Source organism: Dermacentor variabilis, chromosome 6 (genome assembly GCF_050947875.1).
Source record: "Dermacentor variabilis isolate Ectoservices chromosome 6, ASM5094787v1, whole genome shotgun sequence".
Lineage (NCBI taxonomy): Eukaryota > Metazoa > Arthropoda > Arachnida > Ixodida > Ixodidae > Dermacentor > Dermacentor variabilis.
Window position 1 is genome coordinate 193,567,902 of NC_134573.1, and position 22,985 is coordinate 193,590,886.

The following is a 22,985-nucleotide window of genomic DNA, read 5'->3' on the forward strand; positions in this document are numbered from 1 at the left end:
TGTATTATGAGAAGAACAAAAATCGCATTCGGAGCATTCGGAAGAAACTTTCAATGTGCATAATGTATCACGAGAAGAAAAAAAATTGCATTCGGCGCATCCGGCTTGCTCCGCCGGCCGCCATATTTGTTTTTGCAGCCACCTGCTAGTAGCCCTGTTCTCATCCCGCAGCAAACGCGGCATGAAAAAAACAATTATTCATGGGAAATTTAACCCATGTTATGATTGCACCCCTGAATTTGCATCAGTTTTTTTACAAAAAAGTGAGATCATTTTACAAGTAAATATGGTATTGCTTTCCGTTGTTCCATTAGTAAACCAGAGGTCTTCCTGTCTATATGACAGATGTGTTCTGTGGATTATTCTTAGCTTATTAAGACCATTCAACGCAAGAGACGAAAGTGCAGATGGCGCATCATGTCAGTTGAGATCACCAAGTGTAGTGCATCTTTTCACTCTCAAGTTCTGCATTGTGTTTGCTACGTGTCAAGTCTTCTAAAATCATATACAGTCGACTCCCTTTAAATGGAACCTCAAGGGACCACGGAGATTGGTTTCGTATATAAGGAGTTCAATCAGGAGTTTATCAGGAGATGAAGCTGAATGCAATTGCATAAATACAAAACCAACCAACCATGAGGATGGTGTGCTGTTTAAGAGGCAGTTCTGTTTAAGGGATTTCCATTTATCGAGATTCTTTTGTAGGTTATGGCTAGTTCGTTCTCCATCCTGCATATGCCCACACTCTCTGTGTGAATGTGTGTGCAGCAGAATGGTCTGCCCCCTTGACATGTGACGTTTTTGCGCCTGTTGTATAAATCTGAAGTTAGCTTTGCAACGGGTTGCTGGAATCTGCATGGAGAGACTGATGCGCATCCGTGAACGGCATCAGAAGTGGGAGGCTGTGGCAACACAGCAACAACAGAAAGCAGGAGACATGCTGCATCAGATACATTTGTTAGTTCTGTACCTAGCTGTACCCACGATCTTGCATATGGCAGCTTGCCAGTTTTGCATGCGTGATTTTTCTGGCTTGCTTTTCAGACATCCATGCAGAACTGCCACTCTCCATGAAGCTAGCGTAGTAACAGATTTTTCAGACTTCAGCAGGAAGCTTTATGTTCCAAAGTTGGTGGTATTCAGGTTGCCTCCCATACCCTTGCTTTTGTTGGCAACAGATTTTCACAGCATTTAAAATGCTATTCGGCTGCTGCAAGTAGGTGTGCATAGACTTAGCACCATACTGTATTTTCGGTTGCAGACACCCAGTTAGTTAGGCCTAACAGCCTACGGGGTCTCACACGTGCTCTGGGGACAAAGGTGTGACAACGCAGAGGTGCAGACAATGACAAGGATATTTATTGTGCCTTTTATACACCAATCTACAGCCAGCCGAATTATTACCCACAGAAAATGCCGACGGGTGCGTGACAAATTGAGGATGTCCGACTCAACGCGACCGGATAGCCAGCGAATATGTTCACGCCATGCTAGACACCAATGCCTAATCGTTCGTGTGTACGGTCACGTGAACGGTGGCATGTACGAACGATCATGTTCGTCCATTCTGGCGTTGTGCTCCTAAGCCTTTTCTGGGACAGTGCCATGAAGCATGGATCGGCACATACGCAGAGCGTCTGCGCACCGACCACCGCTCCGACCACACCGACCACCGCCGATGCTGAGCTACTGGGAGAAGCCTTATTACAGAAGATGCGAGAGCCATGAGATGAAAACAGCAGGGGGGGACGCGTGAGAGTCGCACATTCTCACGTCCCCCCAACTTGAATCACTACATACTCTGCCGAAACATGCCACACAGTCTAACATATATGCGTGCTTCGCAAACAAGAGGTAGTACAGTGGACTCTCTTAAAACGGAACTTCAGGGGACTAGGGAAATTGCTTCCATTTATCAGGAGTTCCATTTACTGAGAGACAAAGCTGAATACAATTCCATAAATACAAAACCAACCAACCATGAGGATGGTGTTCTGTTTAAAAAGAAGTTCTGCCGTTTAAGCCATTTCCGTTTATTGAGATTCCACTGTACATGCGGCAGTGGCCGCACCGAGGAAATGTCCATGCACTGTCCATGACATGCACGTCAACAATGTCTCTGGAGTAACCCCTGGTGTCCGTTGGTCACAGCAGCAGCTCTGCAGATTCGATGGCATGACTCCAGGCCAGGATCCTGGAAACGGTGACATACTAGTTGGCACGAGCAAGTGTTGTTCTCGCTGACGAGCCCTGCTGGCAAGGGCCGCAGTAGCGATTAGTGACTACTGGCTCTTGTCCCGGCCGCAGAAATGATGTGAACGGTGGCGCATTTGAAGAATTGTGTTTGTCTATACCGGTGTCCGGCTCCTAAGCATTTCCTGGGATGGTCCTGTGAAGCGGGTCGGCGCACAAGCGGGTCCGCACTGCTCGCTGACCCCAAGAGGAAGAGCCTACTCCCAGTCGTGTCCAAATAAACCCGCCATTAGGTGGCATTCGCAGCGCAACATTCACGCCATCTCTCGTAATATGCTGCAACCACACTGACCACTGCCAGTGCTTAGCTATGGGGAGAAGCCGGATACACGAGACATGAGAGCCATACGGGGAAAACATCAAGGGACGTGTGAGAGTCTCACATCCCCACATCCCCACCAGTTTAAAGTCACTGCATACTCTGCCGGAACATATCACACAGTCTAAAATCAATGCGGACTTCGCAAATGAGAGGTAGTACATGTGGCATTGGCCGCACCAAGGAAATGTCCACGTGTTGACCATAACATGCGCTCTGAAAATGTGTCTTGGGTACACCGCTGGCGTTCATAGGTCAAAGCAGCAGCTCTGCAGACTCGACAGCACGACTCCAGGCCAGGATCCCAAAAACGGCGACATTGTAGGTGGCAAGAGCAAGCGTCGCTCACACCAACACACCTTGCTGGCGAGAGCCGCAGTAGCCATTGGTGACTGCCGGCTCTGTTCGCAGCTGATTAGGGTTTTGAGCAAGACACAGGCATCTCCATTGCCTGGGCTGGCTCGATCGTAGTCCGGGGCAGCAGCGCAAATGATGTGCATGTGACAGCAAACCAGGGATGACTCCGCTCAGGCTGTGTGCTAAACGCACCTGACAAACACTGAAGTAGTGCTAGGGAGAGCCATCGTGCATGCACATTGCCCACGTGGTATGATATGTTCAATTCGGCTAGCAAAAGATCAGGCAGCTACTCGGATGCTAAGTTCACATGAACAAAGCTCGCTCTCTTGAGTCGAATGAGTCATTTCAATTCTACGAGGCCAACTAGATTTAGGGAAAAAAAGTGCGACACCTCAATGCCGCAGTCTAATAGGCTGTTTCTCTCCATGCGCAACAGGCAGCTTCGTAAAGTCTTCGGCCTAATGAGTTGCTACCCTGACAACAACTGGCATCCAAAAGCACCGAAAATGGGTGCAAAACAGGCAGCCATGAAGAGATGTCAGCTTTATGAGATGGTCCTACCCCACTCAATGCACACAACACCCGAGTTGGCGGCGCCCACTGTCCCAGATGGTGTTGGAGTGCCCGGTGCGAGGCTGCAATACCAGAGAGCCTGTGCACCAATGACCCGTGGCCACCCGGCTCCTAGAGCTGCGGCTTCCAGAGCCAGAGATAGAAGAAGCTACAGTAACACCCCATTAATTCGAAGAAGTAAAACCCTGAAAAAATTTCGAGATAAGCAAAGTTGCAAAAATTACAGTGAAAAGATGAGTTCTTTATAAAAAATTTACCCCTGCTGACAAGCTTTTCAACAAGAGCTTCTAAACTGGCTCTTCGTATAGGTTTCATAAAAAAATAAAAACATACTAGAGATATCAACCAGCTCCATTTCTCGGCACTGCCATTTTATTCGGTACATAAAGCTGCACAAGGCTGAAGCATGTTTCTTGCCTTGGCTGATGTCGGCGCCTCTTGAGGTCTTTTGTCGTCGTCACCTTCACCGTCCCCTCCGCTTGTAGCCCCCTCCGCTTCTAGCCATCCGAGCGATTTTGGCTACAGTAAATTCACCCGGTACATCCTGCCAGAATAGCGCATACTCGTGAATGCTCACGTCGCTTTCTGTGGCACCGTTCACAATAAGTCCATGCTGCGTGTGTTGCGTACAAAAGCGATGTGAGCATTCACGAGTGCGGGCTATGCGGGCAGGATTCATCGGAACACACATGGCACATACCTTCTTATTCTACGTTGCATATAACAAAAAAATATCTTCCACATGTGTTGTGTAGAAAATATTATAATGGAAATCAAACCTCTGATGGTAAATCACGTGCGTTGCATAAAGCGAACAAAGCTAACTGCATCAGGCGTGCTATATTGTTGGGCCTGCTTCTGTGCACGTCTCCCATCACATGGCATGCTAAATGGTTGCTTGACAAAGTTGTAATGCCGCTAGGCTCCGACTTGACATTCGAGGAAAACGTCCACTTTGTGGTAGACGTGGCAGCTTCGCACGAAATTTGTTGAATGTTTTGGCGGCAGAGTGCTTGTTCCACTCTCTGAGAAAATTTCGAGATATCCGCAATTTGGGGAAAAGTACTTTGAGATAAAGGGCAATAAATACTGTGGGGGTTCCACTCTGCGTGCGGCTAGGGCTGAAGGCGAGCTCCGAATCTAGCTCCACGCAGTCGCGTTGTGGTACTCCCAACCCGTAGCGCGGGAATCGCGGCTACGCCGGATTCGAACGAATAAGGCAACCAGGGGCGTCAACGGTAATAACGTTTATTGCTATTAGCAATAACGAACACTCGCAGAGGGACGTCCTCTCAGTAATAGTAATAAATAGGCTTGCCTCATTGGCTGGGTGGGTCAGGCAAACGAGATCACTCACGGGTTGCGGCAGGTGCTTTCGTCAAGGCGGTCCAGGTGTCCGGCGTCCCAAGAGAGAGAGTCTCTTCCGGTGGCGCGCTTTTATGCCTTTTTACCTTTTTGCGAGGGAAAGTCCTCCTCACCCGCCGGATACGTTTCCCTTTCCCGTGAGCCGCTTGGGGGGGGGGAGAGGGGTACGCGTGTCACAAGAGCGACGGAGAAAGAGAGGGCGCATAGTGCCTCTCTCCTTTGTCTACGCCGGCTCAACCCGTCCGCCACGTGCGAACGGGACGACGTGAGTACACGGGAGGAAATGGGGGCAGGTGCTCCCCACAATACATGGCACATATGGGAAGTAGTTCGGAGTCGTGGAAAATTTCAGCTTAGCCAATTTTTCAAGATATGCGAGTTCGAGTTGACGAGGTATTACTGTGCTTACATAAGAAACTCGGACTACCCACGAGGCTTCCGTACTCACTCGCTTCAGGCTTGTCAGGGCTCCATGGGCACTAAGCCTCGCTCTCCCAGGATGCAAACCATGTGGCTCTTGTACCTACAAATCCTCTTCAAAAACACTTGCGAAAAGGCTTAGCCTGTTGAAAAGTTCAAGCGTTCTACAGCAACCATTGCATGTTGCTGACGCTAGCAATCAAAATCCGTGATAGGCCTTTGCTTTGGTTTAAACAAAGGTTGTCTTGAACTGACCAAAACTGTCAAAACGTATCGTCCGGTGTTCCAAGAGCTCCACATTGGGCAGCCATATATGAGGGGCCTCACACGTGCTCTTGGGAAAAAGGAGCTACAACACAGTAGTGCAGACAAGGGCATTTATTGCATCCTTTGTACAACAATCAACAGCCAGCCGAATTATTACCCACAGAACATGCCAATGAGTGCACGACAAATCGAGGATCTCTGGCTCACCGCGACTGGATAGCGAGTGAATGTGCTCGCCCCCATGCTGGACACCAGTGCCTAATCGTTCGCCTGTACGGTCACGCCAATAGGGGCATGTTCGAATGATTGGGTTCATCCATCCTGGTGTGGTGCTCCTAAGCCTTTTCTGGGACGGTCCCATGAAGAATGGATCGGCACATATGCGGAGGGTCCGCGCCGCTCGCCAACCCCAGGCCAAAGGGGAAGAGCCTACTCCCTGTCCCGCTTGAGTAACCCCACCGTTAGGTTGCGTTAGCAGTGAAACATGTGTGCCATCTAATTAATTAATTAATTATGACTTCGTTACAGGCCTCGTATGAGGCATTTGGTAAAGGTGGTGTCACAGGAGGACTAAAAGAGTGTATATAAGGGGTATAAATCAAAGCATAATATACATTCATTAAATTATTTTTTTGTTTCCGCAAGCAAGGAGGTACATGGTTCCTGGTGTAAAAACAAGGGGGAAAAAGCTGCAGAGAAAGGAGCTTGACTGGCACCTGGTTCCGTTTACAACGGCAGCAGCAGGGCAGGTGGGAAACGTGTAGTCGTACATGACTAATACACAGTAAGCTCACATAATATGCTGCAACCACAGCGACTGCCGCTGGTGCTTAGCTACGGGGAGAAGCCGGATTACAAGAGACGTGAGCCATGCGGGGAGAACATCAGGGGATACGTGGGAGTCGCGCATCCCCAGAATCTTAGGCAGTAAGGGTGTAGAAAAAGTTCACCGTCAGCCTGCATGGTAGTGGGCCATGTGCTGTTACAGAAAGTTTGTCACTGATACGGTCACATCAGAGAATTATCGATAATCAGTAGAGGTGGGTGAATACTGAGCTCAGTAAAATCTTGTTACTTCGACCGTTGTTAATTAGGAAACTCGGACTCGTACTCTGGTCGCAGCATGTGCATGCATTGTGTGATGCAATCAAACTCTCCTTAATTCAGACGTATTTGGTTGCACATCGGTAAATTCGGACAACTCTCGGAGTTCGACGAGTGTGAAGCGCCGCAAATGTGCAAAGCAAAAGAGTAAAATTGCTGTTGGTGTCCTGTTGAAACGAAGCGGTGCAGTCTGTATCACCATAGTCATCAGTGGAATCGTACGTGAGTGACAGTGACACCGGCACACTTCGTGCCTATTTATGCCTTTAAAGCCTTTATTTTTGCATTTACCGCCATGCATATCACTGCATTGACCACATGCCTTCATAACTGCATAGTCACCAACCATGATCGTGTCGATAGTGATCGCAATGTCATCCGCAGCGGTTGCAGCGAAGTATCGTTTTGTTTTGACTGGGCGCACACATTGGTGTACTGGAATAGGACGGTGTGTCATCTTGCAGCGGAAACATGGCTCTTCTTGTGAAGACAGCCTAGGGTGCTGGAGCACTCTGGTTTACTGCAGCTTCATCTGTCGCTGCAGCAGGGAGTCATTGCTGGAAAGCAGAGCTGTGAGGTCCAACACAGGGCCTCTGGGATCAATGGTTATGGTTGTCGCAGATGTCATGCATGTCGCTGTGGAATTCGCCGATTGCTTGCTGCAGTTATTCCTGCCACATTCGCACATTCTTTATGTGCATGTAAGCGCTGGATGTGTAAATGTTTTTGTGCATCGTGGTTCCTGCACAACGATTAGAACAACTCGAGGCTTTTTCGAATTGGGCACATTGTGAACATTGCCTGTATCCTTTTCCTTTGGCACCCTTTTGCGGCGTGAAATGTCAAAACGATAGTGGCAGCATTCCTAACAGCGCAGTATATTTTTTTATTCAGTCAAACCTGGAGACTGCTTTTTTGGCTGATGCAGCATGAAAAGTACCGTGCAACCTACCTGGCACAGTGCAGGTGCTCCTTTCGGGCTTTCCCATCCTTGTGTTTGTCGAAACACTTTCATAACAAAAACGCGGGCATGCTTACCGAACGGAACGAGCGAACGCGTGTACTGAGCAAATGATCAGGAACACTGCATGATCTGTGATTGGAAACGTGCAAGCTTAAACGGTGTAATTGATGCGTTCTAGCAGTTTGTCTTACTTACTTTGGCAAATAATATTAATTTCAATTGTATTTTGAGAGTGTTTAGTTTATAATTGCAGAAAGTTTCATACAACCTATTTAAAGGGACACTGAAGCGACACAATAAAGCATTGTTTGAGAGCCTTGCAGGCAGTCATTTCAAAATAGTAGTTTGATTATTAGATGAGAAAATGAAGCTCGAAGTATCAGTATTTGAATTTTGCGCCGAAACCCCGATGCCTGTACGTCATTGTGATGTCAAGGATCTCAAAGTATGTTTCCACATCTGGCTGCATTGGCTGAGTAAAGGTTTCCGAAACTTGCCATGTTTAATATTTGGTTCCTTTAGAACACAGTGTAGTCAATCTGCACTGCTATATAATTAAGTAGGCCCTAGAAGATGCCATCAAAATCCATGATGTCATAGAGACCAGGTACGGGAACTTTAAGGAGGCTTCGCCACCCGTCTTTTGTTCTTGCGCTTTTTCTGGCTTACCAAGCGTCTTATCGTGGTAAGAGTGGTATTTTTGATGTTGTAGAAAGGTAATTTACTGATGCAGAAGAAATTATTTTTTTTCTTTAGTGTGCCTTTGAGAGGGGGGTTGAGGGTCATGAAAACTTTTTTTTATTTTTCAACATATCTTGGGGGGGGGGGGCTTAAATTTTGTGTGCAGATTTATTGTAGAATGCTGATTTCAAATATCTCACTGTGAAGAAAAGATATGACAGAATACAATAGTCCTGATTAGGTCATTTCTTAAGGGTATTTGTAGTAATTTCTCATTAAAATAAAGTGTTTTTAAGAATTTGCAGACATTTCCAAAGACCCACTGCACATCCTAAAGCTAAGCAAATACTAATAAAGTAATTGTGCTTACCACAAATAAATACCAAAGTTGGGAAGAAAGAACAATTTGGCAGCAATTAGCCTACATTTGATCTAATTAATGATCTACTATCACATTTAAGAAAAAACGGAAACCTTTAGGATGTAGCTGTGATATTACAAAAAAAATGATACCTGGTTCTCTGAGATCAGTTGATGCAAACATTATCAAAACTTCCGTAAGGCAAAAGCACTTGACGAAAAAATGAAAGTTGAGAAAATTGCACTTCAAGTTTTGCTGCCACTACCTCTTTTGTCTATTAAACATATGGAAAACCTATAGACTCTAGCATGTTGCCCAGGTGTTGCTGAGCACAAGAACACCAAATTTACTGAAATCGATTCGTGAAAACGTTATCAAACCTTTCATAAGGCAAAGGCACTTAAAGAAAAAGCACATCCAGAAAGCCACTTTCAAGCACTTTCAAGCGTTGTCTCTTAAACATAATTGCTGCTTAAACAGAACACCAGCCTCATGATTGGTAGGTTTTGTGTTCATGCAATGCTCTTGAAACATGAAACTTTCAGGACACATCTAAGCTTGTGTGCTGCTTACAAATATGCAATTAAGTTTTTTTTTAAAGTCAATTTAAAAAGTTGTTACAACTTTTTTTTTAATTTGGCATGAGACTTGCAAAAGATGTACTGCACAGCATAGCTAAAAGTATGCAGGTATGTTCCTGGATGTTCAAATACTGCATGTTAGTACTTAATTGTTTGTATCTGTACTTTAGCCAAAGTTATAAAATTCCAAAGTTGCATGCAGCTTTACAAATGTGAATTCTTGTTGGCGATTTCTACAGGATTTCAATATATTTCAGTATCCTAAGACACAATATCATAGTTTCTGTGCACTCTCTGACTCACCTGCATTCAGGGAAAAGAAAGAATGACGATAACTGATTGAATAGAAGGGACATAGTTCTGATCCCAAAATTTGAGACATTAAAGAAGCTACACTTAAGAAAAAAAAAACTAGGAAAAATATAAATTTCAAGCTTCAAACTGGGAAATAATAATTACAATATAATTAAAAACGCAAAATTCTTCCGCTGATGTACACATTAGGTGCGCTTATGGCTCCTAACAGAATCTGGAATGCACCAGCACGAACCCGCGTACATGTGAGAGGCACGTGAATAGGCATTGGCACATTGTCTGTGGTCTCGAAAGTAGACATACATGCAGGGATAGAGTGCAATGGTTAGCTTCGCAGGCTGTGTTATTGCCGATGCAGTATGAGATTGCGTGACACAGTGACTTATCTTCGGCGCGATCTTGTTGGCTCGTCTGAACCTTGAGATAACTGCTTCCTCTTTCTTGCTGTAGGAAGGAGAGATGGCTTGCTCCTCGCTTTTTGGGGACGCGTGTTCGGTTTACAAGTTTTTTTTAGAGAGGGTTGATTTGTCGCTTACGTTCACGTTACGATGCACAAAGAAACGGCATATCATCGGTTTTCGAAGCGACCCACTGCCATGCCTAGTAGACGAACTTCAAACAACAGCCAATCAGAAGCCGCCTCTCAGCATATGGACGCACTGAGCCAGTAGGAGGGCTGTATGCATCCCAAGCTTCGTCAGACTGGCCCCTGATTGTTTTACATTCACGCTTTTTCTATGCGGCCACTGTTGGCGAGGATGCGAGGAACTGAAAGGCAGAACTTTACGCTTTCGAACGATACCAAGATGGCTGCGTTCAGCGGCGGGAAAGACAAGAAATACCTCCATGAACTCCGGTGTTTCGGCGCGATTTTGGGGTCGTTTTTCGCTGTCCGCACTGACAAAATAACTTCTGGGGGGCACTTAGGGTGCATTTCAGGGCAAATCGTTTTGATACGATGTAGATTAGGCATTACAGATGCCGAAACAAGTACTAGTTTTGAAAAATATATATTTTTTTTTTCGCGATTTTTGGTTTTTAAGACCTGCGTCCTCCCTTAAATTTCGTGCGCTAGGCACACTGGTCTATCGCGGTGTAGTCTGATGGTGTCATTGCAAAAGTGACCATGGTTCCCCCATTGTATTGTGATACGGACAACACATTGCCCCATTCCAGCACATTATGTGCACGCATCGGCTGCATACCTTAAAAACAATGCAGTTGCCATCCATCATTGCGTCAGTAGTGACCATATGGTGACCATGGTTTCATCCGCAGTTGTTGCAGCGAACAGTAGTTTCGTTTTGACTTGCTGGGTGTGATGGCCACGTGTCTTCAGAACTGCTAGATTGCCGTTCATGGTTCCGTTGACAGCGGCTGTGGTTTCGTCTGCAGCTATTGTGGCAAGCAGTAGTTTAGTTTTGATTCAGTACAAATCTGTCGAGGATGAAGAGCATTGGCTACATTGCGATAGAAGGACGATCTGTTCGTGAACAGTTCACTGGCAAAAAAAATAATCAGGATAGATGTGCAACAGCTGCAGTGTGCATTAGTGCACCGAAAAAAAAAAAAACATATATATGCAGGTAACCCTCGTTATAACGATCTTCAATACCGTTAAAGCTCAATATAACGAATTTCAATACAGTCTACGCTCGTCACAACGAACCTACGTACAAGACTTTCGGATGTAACAGACCATATTTCAGCCTTAGTTTGTCCTGCCTATTTTATTAAGGCAATGAAGTTCGCTTTTAATGGACCGCGCTACAACAAGCTGTTGGCTACAGCGGACGAAATTAGGGACAATTTTTGTCAAACTTGGGCGTATAAAACAAACTTTCGCCGTGCCGACACGGTCTGACAGCTTGACTTCTGAGAGTCAGCTGACAGTCGCAGCTCAATATCATGCGCGCGAGAAAGGAAGGCAGCGCGGAAATGCACCATCTTTCATCGCGCGCGAGGCAAGGGAGGGGGAGAAGGCGAGAGGGGGTTTCTATGTGGCTGCTGCTGATTACAGCGCGGTCTTGAAAGTGATCTGTGATGCAGACAAAGTACTCGCCGCATGGTTGCCATATCTTGAAAGTGATCTGCAATGTGGAGTGCGCCCACTGCCGGTAGCTTCGTATGCGCTGTGCTTTCAACGTTTAGTTTGTGTTGACGAGAAACAGCACGAAGGTCAATTCGATTGCTGGTGCTGCACGCTTATCTTGCTTAATTTGTTATCACAACCGATGCTTTGCCTTTCGGGCAAAACTGCTACTTTTATTTGCTTTTTTACTTTGAATCTTTGTCACTCACTCTTTGCAATAATGTTAGACATCACAACAAAAGTTTTGAAAGTGGGCCGTTTTGGATATTATGGACTTGGGATAAAACTGACTTTTTTTGTTGGATTATCAGGGTGCGTTGTAATGAGAGTCGACTGTATAACGAAATTTTTCATATAATGAACTATTGACGTTTTCATGACCTCTTGTCCATAGAACACTGTATTTCGAACCTCAATATAGCAAAGTCTGTTTGTATGCGATTTCAATATAATGAAATTTCACTGCCGCCACAAACGAATGCTGAGACAATAAATGGAAACTTGCACTGGTGCAAATGGTCAAAAGATTGAATTACAAGCAGCTGCTTTTCAAACGCACCTCTCAAATTGCACGCAGCGTGACAAGAGCGACTGCCGAAGTGGAGCCGCATTATGTTCCTTTGTGGGGATGCGGAGAGGGGGTTAACCGAGGGTCCCGATTTTTATTAGTCATATCATAAGAAGCCAAAAAACACCGACACCAAGGACAACATAGGGGAAATTACTCGTGCTTAATAAATGAAATAAAGGAATGACAAATTAATGGAAATTAAAGTGGATGAAAGAACAACTTACCGCAGGTGGGAACCGAACCCACAACCTTCGCATTTCGCGTGCAATGCTCTACCAATTGAGCTACTGCGGTGCTGTTTCCCCATCCACTTTTTTGGGTATTTATGTGTCCTACTAGAACCCTGGGAGTGTTAGCCAGCGCCACCACTCACATACGTTGGTGGCGGACGTGGAACATCCTTTTTGCCGCAGGCGTCACGAGAACGTGATCTTTTGGGGGGGGGGGGGGGAGAGAAGGCAACTGGTCAATAACCCCACACATGCTACCTGAAGGCATCAATTTTGCCGGATTCGAGACCCTTGTTATGTAATAAACGAGGAGAGGGGGTTAACCGAGGGTCCCGATTTTTATTAGTCATATCATAAGAAACCAACAAACACTGACACCAAGGACAACATAGGGGAAATTACTTGTGCTTAATAAATGAAATAAAGAAATGATAAATTAATGGAAATTAATGTGGATGAAAGAACAACTTGCCTCAGGTGGAAACTGAACCCACAACCTTCGCATTTCACCACCTTTTTGGGTGAAGGCAACGACCAGTTTCCTTCATCCCCCGCTCCCCCCAAAAAAATATCACATTCTCGTAACGCCTGCGGCAAAAAGGACCTTCCACGTCCGCCGCCAAGGTATGTGAGTGGTGGCGCTGGCTAACACTCCCATTGTTCTACTAGGACACATAAGTACCCAAAAAAGTGCATGGGGAAACAGCACCGCGGTAGCTCAATTGGTAGAGCATCGCACGCGAAATGCGAAGGTTGTGGGTTCGGTTACCACCTGAGGCAAGTTGTTTTTTCATCCACTTTAATTTCTATTAATTTATCGTTTCCTTATTTGATTTATTAAACACAAGTAATTTCCCCTATGTTTTCCTTGGTGTCAGTGTTTGTTGGCTTCTTATGATATGACTAATAAAAATCGGGACCCTCGGTTAACCCCTCTCCTCGTTTATTACATAACAAGGGTCTCGAATCCGCCAAAATTGATGCCTTCAGGTAGCATGTGTGGGGTTATTGACCAGTTGCCTTCACTCCCCCCCCCGAAAAAACGATCACGTTCTCGTGATGCCTGCTGCAAAAAGGACGTTCCACGTCTGCCGCCAAGCTATGTGAGTGGTGGCGCTGGCTAACACTCCCAGGGTTCTACTAGGACACCTAAATACCCAAAAAAGTGGATGGGGAAACAGCGCCGTGGTAGCTCAATTTTTAGAGCATCACACGCTAAATGCCAAGGTTGCGGGTTCGGTTCCCACCTGCGGCAAGTTGTTTTTTCATCTACTTTAATTTCCATTAATTTATCATTTATTCATTTCATTTATTAAGCACAAGTAATTTCCCCTGTGTTGTCCTTGGTGTCATTGTTTGTTGGCTTCTTATGATTTGTGGGGATGCGCGATTCTCTTGCGGCCCCTGATAGGTTGTTTTCCCTGCGTGTCTCGCATCTCCTGTAATCCGACTTCTCTGTGTAGCTTAGTGCCGACAGCGGTCGGTCTGGTTGCAGCGTTTTACAAGAGATGGCGCGAGTGTGCTGCTGCTAGCGCTGCCTTATGGCGGGGTTGTTTGAGCGTGACAGAGAGTAGGCTCTTCCTCTATGGCTCAGTATCAGCAAGTGATGCGGACGTTCAACGCGTGCACCGATCCAGGCTTCTGCAAGACCGTCTCGCGAGGCCTACACTGGGATGGACGAACGTGATCGTTCGAATGTGCCACCGTTCGTGTGACCGTATGCACGAACGACCAGGTGTTCGTGTCCAGCATGGGGTGAACATATTCGTTTGCTATCCGGTCGTGTTGAATCGGACGTCCTAGATTTGTTGCGCGCCCATTGGCATGTTCTATTGATAATAATTTGGCTGGCCATAGAATGGAGTATAAAAGGTACAGTAAATGCCCTTGTGATTGTCTGCACTACTGTGTTGTCGTTCCTTTGTCCCAAGAGCGCGGGTGAGACCCCACACCGTTTAAAGTCCAAGTGCGATAAGATCCTTTTGTGCCCCACACACTGTGTGCTTTAGGTGCAAGTGTAACTGTGTGAGGGTGAGACAAGAAAGATGGGGCCTTCACAAGTGCCACCTTCCTGCACGAGCAAAGGCAAAGAGGGGGAGGGGAGCGAAATGTGGTAACGTGACCAAGCGCCCGCCAGGGGGGGTGGGTAAGGTGGCGTGCGTCTCAGCTGGGGCTACCCATAGCTATAGCTATAGGGGCTTGTTGGTACGGCATATCTTGCCGATATGCATGTCTGTATATCTATAACACTGTGTGTGTCAGATGGGCCTTTCTGTTGTCCTTGTTCAGCTTGTGCTACAACAAAATAAGATATGTACATGACTGTAAGAATGGCTGAGTGCATATGCGCACCCCGCTTTAGAGGTAATCTGCCGCGTGTATTAAAAGTGGGCGTGCTCAAACGGCATGGCATCATGCAAGCGGCCTTCCTGCACATTTAGTATTGGAGGTTGTGTAATCTCAAGTTTTGGTTACCTGTTGGAGGGAGAAGCAGATGAAGCATTCGCTCCCCAGTGCAGGTGACGCTATCGGCGATGTCAGGGCGACAAAATTGGCCCTGATGAAATCTTGCGAGTATTTGGTGAAACAAAGCATTTCTACCCAGATGGACTGCTTGAGAGGAGCTGGTTTTCCAGATTAGTGCATCCCGTTGGTTTGTGAAAAGAATCGCCGAGAAATAAAAATGGCACAGAGCAAAACACGAGGGTGTGGGTGATGAGGTCGAGTGTAGGGCAAAAAAGTTAGTGGTTGTTCCCTACCTGCATAACACTTAACATCGCTTGAAGAAAGTAGTATCCAGGTATGGTGTGCGTGTAGTCTTTTCAGCCCAAAACAAATTGGGAAAGATATGCCCAGCAGTGCAAAGGTTAACAAAAGAAAAAAGTGCAACCAAGGATGGCTGAGGCTTCAAACATAGGAAGAAGTTTGTTCAATGCAAAAAAGATGTTGTACAGTCGAACCCGGCTATATCGAACTTCCAAAAGAACGCCTATCAATTCGATATAAGCTTCCTAAAAAAATTGGACATCATAAAAGCACATGCCATTTATAAAACCACATTATTGATGAAACTAGCTTAGTTTCGCATCAAGTAGTCCTGTATTTTCTTCTGCTTGGGCAATTTCGCTGCCTGCGACGCACGCACTTCTCCACATTGTCTAAAATGTCAGAGCGACTGAGGCCGCAACCTTCCGTATTCGCACAGAAGCACCGGACTAGTGCGAGTGCACCAGTCACCTCGGAGGATGTGGGCAATGGACGATCGTTGCTTTCCACATTGTGCCCACTTTCACTTGTACTCGGTACGATGTCAGCAATGTAGTCTACGTTTTCAGGCTCTCCCATGGCCGCGACACCATCATTTGCACTCACAAACTCGTCGACCGTTGACTCGTCAACAGCTTCTGGAAATTCTGACAGCTCACTCCAAACATCGGCAACACCGTCATGGGCTTCGTCGCACTCATCAGAATTTAGTCATCACCGGGCACGCGGAAGCCAGCATGTCTGAAGCAATCTCGGATTAATCACTTGTACACGGCTGTGCGTACGTGTCAGGCGCCACGGGCACCGGGTCGCGAGTTTGTCCGCTTTAGCCCTAATCTCCCCCTTATTCAAGATCATGCTGAGAGTGCTCCTCGGAACCTTGCACGCTGTGGGGACATCCAACTTCTCTCCGCGTTCGACCAGGTTTATGATTTCAAGCTTCACGGCGAAGAGCAAATTGTGCCGCTTCATCACAGCAACACTGTGGAAGAAGGCCCTCAAGGCGCAAGAACAATGAACCAGAAAAGCAGCGAGACAGCCTGCACTTGCGTCATCTTGCATGACGAGGGCGCAAGAGCCTCTGATTGGCTGTCTGAGCAAGCGCTGCGAGCGGGCCAGAATCGTCTTTTTTTTCACGGGGGTGTCGGCGGCTCACCCGACGTAGCGTGGTCATGGTAGGGAGAGTGGTTGGATAGAGCCGCACCGCTGAATTTCTCCGTCGCGAGGGAAAGCCAACTTCTGGGAGCACTTTTGCACTGCTTGTCGTTCAATATATCGGCAGTCGCTGCTATATTTGTTCGATTTAATAGAAATTTTTGCTATATATACTCATTGTAAAGGCCCATCCACGTTACCAGCATGGCAACTTGCCCCATGCCATTTGCCGTTCGCGGACCGCCATTCGACAGTGGTTTTGCTAGCGAATGGCAAGATTTCTTTGCCATAGAGAGGATGGCTTCGAGACCCATTTGTGCAGCAGCCGTACAGCAAAGTGGCCAATCAGCGACTGACTCTGACACCGACGGCAGCCTCACCGCGGCTTATCGGTCGGCAGCGCCGATATCGTCGCTAGGCCTCCTCCTCTTCACTTCAAATCTAAAGCTGACGGCGCTTCGGAATCGATCACCGTCTTCAAGCCGCAATATTTTCTTACCGATGTTGTTGCTCTTCGCAATAATAATCCATAAAGAAGAAAATGCGCTAATATTAGCGGCACCGCCGCCGGCTGCAATGCGAGCACAGCCGAGCCAGTCGTCTGCCGTCGGCAGCCGCACACTGCAGCTGAGCTTGACAAGTATCTGAGCTCTCATTTTCCTATATATAGTTTTTCCTGTATATACTCATTGTAACTATACCGTGTTCAGAAATTCTTCGATATACAGAGTAATTCTATATAAACGGGTTCGATATAACTAATATGTAACTTTGTCAAAGGTGTATCTGTTCATTTCGTTTATTATTTTGGGGGGGGAAGTTTTGTAAGGTGCATAAAATCCAAACCGATTCGCGTCCCTGCTGAAATGTCTGCTGCTGTTCATTTACTTGCTTTTGTTGTCATACTGTATCCTTGTATGTGTTTGTATTTTCCACTCCTGTAAAGGCCCTTCATGGGCTGACAGTATTATTAAATAAATAATAAATAAATAAATAGATATAGTCGGGTTCAACTGTATACAGTATTCCTTTCAAATGTGGAAAGGAATACGTCGGCCAGAAGGGCCAGTGCCTGAATGTTCGCCTTCGCGAACATCAAAGTTCTCTGAAAGGGGCACTGTATTTGCATCTAGCGATGCATGTAGCGAATTCACTTGCGAACCAAAATTTGATGACACGATTATCATTGACACACACGCAAAGCGATCCATAAGAGGGATCATTGAAGCCTATCGCATTAAGAAGGGTGGGGATGGCTGTGTTAGCCAGTCATCTATTCTGCTTTCGAACTCCGAAGTCGCCTTTTTGGATAAAAAATGACAAGGGCCTTCGTGTCTTATGTTTAAAAGGGGGTTATACATGTACGTGCTTTGGTTGTGATTGAAGGCACTCGTGTTTGGTCTTGATATCTCACGTTACATTCTGGTTTTCAACTATAGTGGCTTCATGGTGATGCACATTCATTCTGTATATAAGAACTCCTTTCCTAAATAAAATTTCCATTGTTTGCAGCACTTTCTCCTGTGTTCTTCCTAAGTCTCCTTTTTAGCAGCGCTTTTCCATCGTGAAACCGTATCATTCAACACTGACTCCCACATTCATAAAAATGAATTGCTTTCTAATTCAAATTTGCTTTTTTTAAATTGCCAGATAATTTGAAAAAGTACTCACCTACTGGGCAGAAACCTGGAGGCTTACGAAAAGGGTTCTACTTAAATTGAGGACGACGCAACGAGCTATGGAAAGAAGAATGGTGGGTGTAACGTTAAGGGATAAGAATAGAGCAGATTGGGTGAGGGAACAACACGAGTTAATGACATCTTAGTTGAAATCAAGAAAAAGAAATGGGCATGGGCAGGACATGTAATGAGAAGGGAAGATAACCGATGGTCATTAAGGGTTACGGACTGGATTCCAAGGGAAGGGAAGCATAGCAGGGGCCGGCAGAAAGTTAGGTGGACGGATGAGATTAAGAAGTTTGCAGGGACGACATGGCCACAATTAGTACATGACCGGGGTTGTTGGAGAAGTATGGGAGAGGCCTTTGCCCTGCAGTGGGCGTAACCAGGCTGATGATGATGATGATGAATTTGGAATATTCTGCAGCCTGTTTCATTGTGAGAAAAATTGATCAACACCTGTACTTATTTGTATAAAAGGTCAAATTTCAATACAACAAAGAAATTGACAAGTTTACCCACTTCGTTCATATGGAGGTTTTATATATATATATATATATATATATATATATATATATATATATATATTCTGGGGTTTTATGTGGCAGGACCACAATATGACTATGGGCACGCTGTGGTGAGGACCTTTGGCATAATTTTGACCATCTCGGGTTCTTTGACACACACCGAAATCTAAGTACATGGGCATTTGCACATTTCGCCCCCATCAGGATGTGGTCACCGCAGCTGGGATAGAACCTATGACATAGAAATCACGAGCACAAGGTCATAGTGACTGGGTAGTGCTGGGTGACTAGTGCATTTGTAGGTGAAAACAAAAGATAGAAAACAGTTGCTTTTTTTTTTTTTTGCTCTCGCAATCATGAAAATATTGATGCGCATTGAATTTCAAAACTGGTGAGCATTGAAAGTTTGAAAGTTTAGTTAACATAAATAAGGTATACAATTAGAAAGTACGCACTTTTGGGACCCAACACATTTGTAAAAGGAATAGTGAATACTATATACCGTAAGGCCCATAAGGGCGGCTTCTTTTTCTTTCTTCAGATTTGAGGGCCCATTTCTTGGGTGTGGCTCATAGAGGCACTGTGCAAAAAGGCATTTTTTCAGAATAAAAATGACATACCAGTTAGCAAATGAAGTGCGTATTTTGCAGATTGTGTCTCAATCGTCGTCACTTGCCAAGTCTTCTGAGTCTGCGCTGGTCCTGTGCTCCACTGCTCGCTCATCGCATAAGTAGTCATCTTCAATGCTGTCCAAGCTGTTTGAGATCTGGTCACATTGAAACTGTGGGATACGATGACCGCAGATGAAGAGTTCGACAAAGACAGCATTCAGCCAAGCTGAGTCGTGAGTGATGCCCTCTTGAGCCACCCAGTCAGCATCTGCTCATGGCTACCATACACCATCCATTCTGCATACAGCCTTCGGAGTTCAACCTCAAAACTGACTTATGCTTTCCCCAGTGGTTGCAGCATGCCGGTGAATCCATCTGGAATAAAGGCTGTGTCTGTGCGGATAGGCACGGCTGTTCCTTAACTTTATCCCTCAAGTGAGTACGAAAGCTGTCCAAGACGAGTCCATGTGGTGACAGGCAGCCATAAAAGCCAAAGATGGTGATGCTTGTGCCCTATAGCCAATTCGAATAGCACGGGATTGTGGAGAAAGGAAAAAAGCTGAAGCCGTGTTCTCATGCGCCATCTCAGGTGCATTGGCAATGCCTGGAAGTGCACACATGCGTTTTGGAAATTATTTGTTGTGTGGATTGTTAGAGGGTGGGTGCGGCCATTACGTGGAGGCTTTTTTTATTTTCTTTGAATATCTTCTTTGACAAAACCATACACGGGTGTGGCCCTTCCATGCGAGTATTTGGGAAATACAGTATCTAGCACTTTCATGCCACCAACAGTGTACCACTTGGCAAGAGTTCTTCTGAATAAAGGACTCATAATAAAGATGTGAGATTGTGTGCATTGGGACTGACTGAAAGCAAGTAATACTTGCTCCACTCAACGACATGGTGGCCAGGCAAGTGAGGCACAGCCATGCAGAATACGAGTTGAGAATGAACGTTGAAGGCTTGATAAGAGCTTGACTCCTAATTTCACATAGCTGTTGTGATGTAGCACATCATGATACAATTTTTGTGTGAGAGCTCTACTAAAAAGTAGGTTTCGTATCCAGTTCATTACATAAATTGCTTTCCCTCTAAATTGAACCTCGTCGACATTGTCTGTCCAATGGATTGAAACAACTGCGAAAAGGATGTTTTCCAGACTAGTCTATTGTAGCACTTCTCCAGGTTACTTACTTTGTGTCTCTTTCAGGTGCGAGAGGATGAGCTTCACGAGCTTGACTTCCTCATGGATGGTGGCTGCAGAGTGAATGTCGCAGGGGGCAGTGAAAACGCTTACGGGAAAGTGAACATCCTGTTGCAGAACTACATCTCTCGCTGCCCAGTCGAGACCTTCTCCCTGGTTTCTGACCAGGCCTACATTGTGCAGGTGGGCTCCTCTGGCTTTCTTTCATTCTAGTTTGAGTTGTGTTGGTCTGTAGGCCTGTGATAACTTGCACCAGCAAATGATGATATATAGAGCAGTTCTAAGGCTAGAACTGATATGTCTAGCTGGGGCAAGATTCTGGTGCATCCTAAGTGACTTGGTACAGAGCACTGAACTTGCAATTGAATTTTTTTGCAACTAAATTTTGTATGTAGATGAGGCAAGCTCAAGTTTCTGCCTGATTCACGAGGGCCAGTCGCTCACATGGCAGATGGATACGAATCTAAATAAAGCAGAACCTTGTTCTTCAGTTTCGGGAAAAGAGAAAAAAAATATACTAACTGGGAAAATGTACGATCTGAAGTTACTCAAAAATATCGCAAACTCGATTGTAGCAAAAATCAATGTAATGTGAATCGTTACAGCATGTGACGCCGATGCACACTGCGCGGTGGGGCCCAAATGCCTCAAACTGGTGGGGGACACTGGGATACAATGCCACGGGAACGAGACCTGATGCTCACTTGTTGTGCCGCCTGTAGAAGGGAAAGCTAGAACGGCGGCATGTTTGGGTTATCACCTATTACGGGGAGACGTGGGTTCCAAAACCGATTTTGTTAATTTTGGTGTGAATTTGATGATATTTAACAGTATTGTTCAGTTTTTCTGCGGATTACAAATATCTAATTAGATTTTGTATATCTGCATTAGAACAAATGACACAAAGTTTTTAGTACAGAAATTCAGTCGGTTTCTTACGGGACTTTTCAAAAACCTCACTTCGTCGAAAGCGAAAACAAAGTATATATCGAGAATGCCAGAGAGTAGATCTTGCTGGTGGTGGTATTTTTATTTTTCTCAGTGCACTGAAAATGCGAAAAAACGCAATGTAAGCTCGACTTTAATATTTTTGCTCATTCGTATTTGTAATCAGTGGCAATTATAATTTAACAGTCAACTTTAGAAATAAATACATAGCATCACCAGCTAGATCAATTCGATACGAATATATTGTTACCAAATATTTTGCTCATACTTAGAAAGAACATACAAAGATTCTCCATAAGGCAGTGTGCAATGTCGAAAAAAATGAAACTGAGAAAAAAGAATCTGAACTTTCAGTTCACTGTAACTTTTATTGGTTTTAGCAATATGGCAATATGAATTGCATTACCATCTAGCCCTGTCCTTCAGCAAGAAGTTCATGACATATATGTGGCCACTGTGGAAAAATAACACTGAAATATTTGTTGCGACATCATGCATAGTCGAAAGCAATGTAAGAAAGCTGGCACTACCCACTTCACATTTCTCTTTTAGATCCTTGTTGAACAGGAGGCACACAAATCTCATCATTTATTAATAAAGTCTAGCAGAGTTCATGGCCACAACAAAAATGTACTTTGCAGAAAGTTTATGGCTGCAACAAAATATCTGGATCAAATCCCAGCGGTGGCAGCCACATTTCGATGGAGGCAAAATGCAAAAAGTTAATGTACTTGTTTTGTGCACACCAGGTGGTCAAAATTCATCCAGAATCATATTGTGGTTCTGGCACATAAAATCCTAGAATTCAAATTAACAAAAATATATATATTGCGCATTCATGCAATTGTGCATTCAGCACAAGTCACACCTAGACCTATAGTAGCCCAGGACTGTAGGCAGAGTCTGTTGCTGGCTTGTGCCTTTTGGCAAGCTTGATTATCACTGCATTTCCATTCGTCTGATCCATATTGGGCATGTGAAGCGTCCGATGAGCCTTTTCAAGGCTCCATTTACGCATGCCACAGGGGTTGCACAAGCTTCACTGATTTTCCCAGAATAGCAGAGGCCGAGCCTGCTCTCCTGGAGCAGCATCTTCGCTCATGCCAGGCTTTTCATATGCTTTGAGCTAAATAAACATCCTTCTGCAAAAACATGCAAAAATCTGTAGATGGGAGTCGCGGAGCTAGCGAAACGGAAGCAAAGCAGGTGTGTTTGACGTACCTTTCGACACAGCGGTATTATAATTATAATCTCAGGTGCCCTCCTGAAGCAGTACTTGTTTTAAAAAAAAAGTTAGCGTTGCAACGACAGAAGCAGTCAGCAACGAAAAAGATCACCCTGCACCTTTTACAACACCAGTCAGAACCTTCCGAGAGCCCGTACCGCTCGGCGGGGTCCTTTGAAAACATCACCGCTTTCTAGCCGCACCTGGGACAGAGCACGATTCCAAGGAACTACGACGGATAAACCATGTTTACAAATTCAGTGCCACTGTAGTTGACCTCCTCTTTCGTGTCGACAACCAGCAGCTCGAACTTTTGCTCCGTTGCAGACTGCGACGCCAGGCACATTTTCGCGCGATTGTTGCATGCTCGCTACTTTCTTCAGTCGTGAAAGAAACAGTGTCTACACGATCTGT

General features: G+C 45.4%; 1 protein-coding gene across 6 annotated transcripts in view; it reads left to right on the plus strand.

The window, feature by feature from the left end:
* obe (activating signal cointegrator 1 complex subunit obelus) overlaps nucleotides 1-22,985 on the plus strand; it is a 465,382-nt gene that overhangs the window by 202,252 nt on the left and 240,145 nt on the right. For all 6 annotated transcript variants that reach the window (XM_075697239.1, XM_075697242.1, XM_075697241.1 and 3 more), the window contains exon 18: nucleotides 20,405-20,581. In XM_075697239.1, the coding sequence (XP_075553354.1) occupies nucleotides 20,405-20,581 (177 nt within the window). The remainder of the gene's footprint in view (nucleotides 1-20,404; nucleotides 20,582-22,985) is intronic.